General features: G+C 40.1%; 1 protein-coding gene across 7 annotated transcripts in view; it reads right to left on the minus strand.

Annotated features, from left to right (window-relative positions):
• The window catches only part of ASCC1 (activating signal cointegrator 1 complex subunit 1), a 146,645-nt gene extending 140,767 nt beyond the window's left edge, over nucleotides 1-5,878 (minus strand). For 4 of the 7 annotated variants that reach the window (XM_072130802.1, XM_072130806.1, XM_072130808.1 and 1 more), the window contains exons 1-4: nucleotides 5,743-5,878; nucleotides 3,479-3,601; nucleotides 3,301-3,403; nucleotides 2,603-2,700 (exon numbers count right to left, since the gene is read on the minus strand). In XM_072130802.1, the coding sequence (XP_071986903.1) occupies nucleotides 2,603-2,700; nucleotides 3,301-3,403; nucleotides 3,479-3,590 (313 nt within the window). In that variant the 5' untranslated portion in view covers nucleotides 3,591-3,601; nucleotides 5,743-5,878. Of the gene's footprint in view, nucleotides 1-2,602; nucleotides 2,701-3,300; nucleotides 3,404-3,478; nucleotides 3,602-5,075; nucleotides 5,225-5,742 lie in introns of those variants that run through there. The other 3 variants (XM_072130804.1, XM_072130803.1, XM_072130805.1) reach the window with 3 other exon arrangements.
• Nucleotides 5,879-5,882: the final 4 nt, after the last annotated feature.

The raw sequence follows: 5,882 nt of genomic DNA on the forward strand, positions 1-5,882 counted from the left end.
AGATCTGTCCATGAGACGTGATGGATATGCAGGTGCACAAACCCTTGTTATCACATAGAGTAAAAGGAGTTGTGTGATAATAACGGTTCATGCACCTGCACCTAATCACTCAAGTACATGCACTGCTCCTGTGCAGTTTGAAACCAGTGGCACATGTGGCGTTTTTGTTGTGTTTTATTTTCATTGCGTTTTTGCATCCTTGAAAAATGCATCATATTTGCATATGAAAAACGGATTTATTTATTTTTTTTTTTTTAACATTGGTGTCTAAGAATTACATATGCAGAACGTGTTCAAGCGTATTCATTAATCCACCACATGTTTTTACGCCCAAATATGGAACTCAAAATTTTCCAACTTGGTAAGGACGTTGTGGGATTGGCTTCAGAAGGTCGAAGAAGCGGAAATAGAAAAAATAAACGTATACGTTTTCAAAGTGTAAAAAGGGTTGCAAATGGATGTGATGTACACAACGTATATGTCAAATAAAAGAAGACTGATGACCAAAAAAAAAAAAAAAATTCATTAGTTATCATCAATTTTTAAACGTACAGTATACATTTCAGCATACCTCAGGTGGATGCAAAAAATGTGAAGGCTATATTCACACTGCCATTGGCAGGAGCAGGAGCAGGGGCCGCTAAACCCATCCCTCTCCATAGGAATATATGGCATAATAGACGGTGGAAAAAAAAAAATCACGAAAAACTTCCCGTAATATACCATCATTTATTCAAATACCCTCAAATGTTCTAAAAAGTGATCAAAAAAAGTTATGTGCCCTTATATAATACAGAATAAAAAGAACAACTCTGAGCTGGTGCTGGAACATATTTTCATTAGTATAATAAAGCCGGGGAAATGGCCTGTTTCCCCGTGCGAAGTTGCGCAGGCGCGAGTGTGCCAGATAGCTCGGTGACGTTACCGCTCTCCAGCACTTCAGATACCAGCGCAAGCACAGGCGTGCGTATGGTGCGCCGTGCCCTAGTGCGGTGCGCCGAGATATAAGTTATTTTAACATTAAAATCTTTCATAATGGCTTTATTATACTAATGAAAATATGGTGCCATGTATCTGTGTCAAAAACTACCACTTTTAAGTGGTAGGTTTCCTTTAAGTTGAATTTGTAAGTCGGAACTGCTATAATAGTAACCCCAGTCAAATTATTTTTGATCTCTGTGACAATCGGATTTTAAAACTGTTGGATTGTCATAAGGATTAACAGTAAAGCTTAATTGCAGTGACCTATGATAATAATAATATTTATTTATATAGCTCCATCAAATTTCGTAGCCCTTTACATATCAATGATAACTGTTATATCTGTTTATTGTAACCTAGGGCTAAAGTACAGTAAATTACCAACATCCAGAGGTCTTTTTGTAACTAGGGGTCGTCTGTAAGTCAGGTGTTCTTAAGTAGGGGAATGCCTGTATTAGATTTGGAGATGATAGATTAAATAAAAAGCACTACAAATGTGATGCATCCTCCAGCTGCGACTTTAGAACTTATAAACGCTAACTACAATTATATAGTGTGTTAAATTATGTTGCACAAGTTCATTAAATCAGCAAAATGTTTGCATATCCACAAATCAAGGCTTATGCATGTCATAAACAGCAAAGCTAAGGAACAAGTGACCTAACTTCCTCAAAAGCAGGTTATTTATTATATTGTGGCGCCACCTGCTGGTCAGAGAGTAGGACAGGCTGCAATGGCTGCAAGTAGAGTGAGAAGTTATGGTTTATCAATAAAAATGAGGAGAAAACAAATATGGTATATTACAGGTTATCTAAAGGAATGAATTAAATTTTCAAAAATCTCATTCACCAGTACACCGAATATTGTTATAAACTGTGAAGGTAGCCGGAGTTGTTATCAGCCTGCACATTTTTCGCATGATCATGATATACAGTCTGGCATGAAGCTGGATGGGTGGCATTTACATTTTCTTTTAAGTGCACACAAGACAAAAGGTAATGTAACATGCTCCAGTCACTTGTCTTACAACTAAGACAATGAAGAGCAGGAGAAAGTAAACTATGGCTGAGATCCTAAAAGGGGTTGTCCAAAGTATTTCAGTTAAAACCCCTATGCACAAGATAGGGGATAACTAGCTGATTGATGAGGGTCCAACTGCTGGCACCCTACTGATCATGAGAAGCGGATCCCCAGCAATATGGATCCCAGAGAATATGGATCCCAGAGAATATGGATCCTGTTCTTACTGGCATGTTTCCTGCCACTACAACCAATTTGCTTTATTTTTGTATGCTCTTTTATGTTTAGTGTTTGATACAACCCCCCTATTGGCTCCTATGAAACCTAGCCAATGGTTCAGTAAAAAAAACTGAGCTTCCTCAAGTTTTGGGCAGCTATATTTCTGGGGGGAAAAAAAAGCATAACTTAAAGGAAATCTATCACTATCATACACATTTTAAAGCCAAAACAGGAGTGGAAATCAAACTGAGAATACTGAGTGTAATACAAAGGCTCTGCTCCTATTACATGTTTACAGTACAAGAATACAGTACAGCTGCCTTAATAGCGTTGAAGAAAATAATACAAAACAATTAAAGTAAGAACTAAAATAGAATCTCACCAATGTCGCCTTCCATCCCTTGTCTAGGAATACTAATCGAGGTGCGAGTGTCTGACTCCAGGTTTTTCTTGGTCTCCCCCTTTTTTCCTATTATATACCTAGAAGACAAACCAGAACCTATAATAATATAATGCTGGAGCAAATATATCAGTAATGTTTTACTGTCACTAGAGATGAGAGAACCAGACAATTGCGTTTGGGTTCAGCCTCGTGACCCGAACTTGCTCGATTGGTAGTCGAACAGTCAATGCAGCGGATTGACAACTCTAGCAACTAAACATGGTTATGATTGGCCAGCAGAAAATATTAATGAATGAGTCTTTAAAATAATCTGTGTTACAGTTCTGCACAAATTTAGGATCTGGTCTTGCAGTCAGAGAATACAATCTCAGTTTATAGTAACATACCGTATATGGCTGGATGGCTGTATACTACATGGGGGCTGGCTAGCTGTATACTACACCCTCGGATTATACTCTATAGGTTTTCTCAGTTTTTTGTGGTAAAATTAGGGGTCTCAGCTTATACCCGGGTCAGCTTATACTCGAGTATATACGGTAATAAAAACCTGTTCTGAATATTATGACGCTCCCTCTGATGCATCTCTAACGCTCAGTTTACATGTGTGTTGTGATTTTCAGTATGAAAACAACGGAGACAGACAACAAACAGATAAAAAAAAAATATTAAATACTCACTTAAAAAGTTGGCTGGGAAGATTTATGGAACACTGAAAACCCTTCTCAGTTTCCTCAATCATGAAGCCATCGCAGGGCTCATCTATACACTGTACAGACTCTGCTGGGAGACATGAGAGAGAATTATACTAAAAGTAACAATATTAGGTGGTTTCATTTAATAAAAGTGATACAATACCTCTATAAAAATCATCCTCTTCTTCTTCATTCTGATAGGCTGCCTCCTGAATTGTGTTCTTCCTGTAAATACGACCTCCGATGTTGATCAGGGTGGGACGTAAAACCTCCATTGCTGACGTGTCTAAGAGAAAAGACAAAAGTGACTTTAATCAAGTAGCTGGTATAGCTGAGGCCCGGTGGCACAATACCAGGCATGGGTACCACTACTGTTATCCAGGATGGTGACAGATCACATTGATGTCCTTTCTATACGTTGGGAGAACTTTACACTCAGTTCAAATGACCTGTAAAGAGTCACTGACTTGAAAAACGTCCCATGGGAATAGTGTATCACCATATTAGCAAGCCTTTAGCAAGTGCTGTCTTGTGATGACTTACATGTGCACCAGTCAAGCCATGAGGGGCATATTAATATGACTTTTCTCAGCTTGTGGTGATCCCCTACAGAATCTCCATAAGGTGAACCATTCCAAATCCACATCTACAGGATGCAGAGCTTAAGTACATAGACACTACATTATGGAGATGGATCTGTCCTCTGTGCAGTTATACTAGCATGAGGATGCTTGGCATCCGACTTCCCCTCCACAATCCATAGGTCATCAATTTGAAAAGGCAGGACAACCCCTTTAAGCCCCCAGCACATGGCTCTCATAGGTAGCTGATTTGCATATAAAAAATCTGTGTTACAGTATTTTTTTTTTATGGAAATCTACTTATTTAAGTAGTTTCCAATGCATATTGCCTAAGGCCGCATTCACATAACTGCGTTTTTGACACATTTCAAAGGCTTCAGCCTTGATCACATATTAATCTTACAATGCATTTCCCTTGCAGCTGCTAAAGCACACACCGCATTTTCGTCGGGTTTCCCGACTATTTCCGATTTGTGCCGCATTTAACAGGGGTGATCGGATTTTGCCGCAATCGCGCCGACTTTCATGCGACACAAATCAGTGGGCGTGGCCGTTGGTCAACCCAACTGATTCTGACTTAGCGCATGATTCAAAATTCAAATTGTGTCGCAAGACATGCACTCACATAGACCAGGAAGAAGGTGAACTCCGGCGCACAATCTTAGTAATCCTTGTCAGAAAACGCACTTTGGGGATCGCGACAGGACTGGGTAAGTAAATGTGCCCCAATGTAACCTGAGGGCGGTTTCCCACGTGGCATTTTTGTCATGTTTTTAAGCGCATCCAAAACGCAAGTGGAGGGAATTTGGCCAAAAACGCAAATATGCTTGCGCTTTGGATGCATTTAAAAACGTGACAAAAACACCATGTGGGAAACCGGCATCTGCATGTGACCCCGATTCAAGCCTTTGGAATAAGTCAAAAAAGCAGCATAAAACCATGATGCAATGCAACCTTAAGAACGCGGCCTAAGGCCAGCAGCACATGTGGCGTTTTGAACCTCTTTTTGGGCCGTTTATAAGCAGTCCATTAAAAAACGCATGCATTTTTGACCCGTTCTAATTAAGATAATTGGTAAAACCGGTCAAAAACATGCAAAAAGAAAACATTTTTGAATGTTTACCATGTATTTAAATGATACAAGACAAAGGGGCCTGGTTACTGATCACGTGCGTTTACCTGGAAACAAATATGCGATCAGGTCGAGGCCCACCCCCTGTGCGCTAGCGGAACATGTGACCCCGGCCTAAAAGGTTGCTCGATTCCGCAGGGTGCAGTCACACGTCACATCGAACGAATGTAGTTCAAAACACATTCCAAAAGCTGGAGAAAGATTTGCCTAATTAAACAGCTGTTAACAAACATGTTAACATTTGAATTTTGTAAATGCAAATGTTAACAGCTTTAAAATTAGATGAAACTCTCTTCAGCTGTTGCATGTGTGACCGCTCCCTAATAAACTCATCGACTCATCCAACAACAAAAACGATACCATACATCTCCGTACAACGAAGCATAAAAAGTTACAGATGCATATGGCAAAAAAAAAAAAAGTTTTGTGAGGTTTTTATTTTTTTAACGTTTCTAAGACATAACAAAAATATATTAACATGGTTTCTCTGTTAACAAACTGACCCAAAGAATAAAGGGGTCGTGTTATTTGGATACTCCTGAAGCCAGAAAAAGAAAGCCGGTAAGACAATGGCGCAACTGCGATCTTTCATCTATATGGCCCCATTAGGAATCCACAACTTCTTATAAATGGCAGAGCCCTTGCGCCTTGTAGCAGAAGGAAAGCTTATGGATGGGTCTGGAACAGCAGACATTGTCAGTGCCAGGTCCTTACCTACACTGTGTGCTCCCGTGTGGTAAGAGGCAGCTGCCAGGCGCACACACGGGATGTAAGGGGTTACTGCGCTACACAGAGGGGCTCTAGTGCGCACTGCAGTGTATGGCACTGTCCCAGCACAGCCAGAGCCCGGGCTA

Source organism: Engystomops pustulosus, chromosome 11 (genome assembly GCF_040894005.1).
Source record: "Engystomops pustulosus chromosome 11, aEngPut4.maternal, whole genome shotgun sequence".
Lineage (NCBI taxonomy): Eukaryota > Metazoa > Chordata > Amphibia > Anura > Leptodactylidae > Engystomops > Engystomops pustulosus.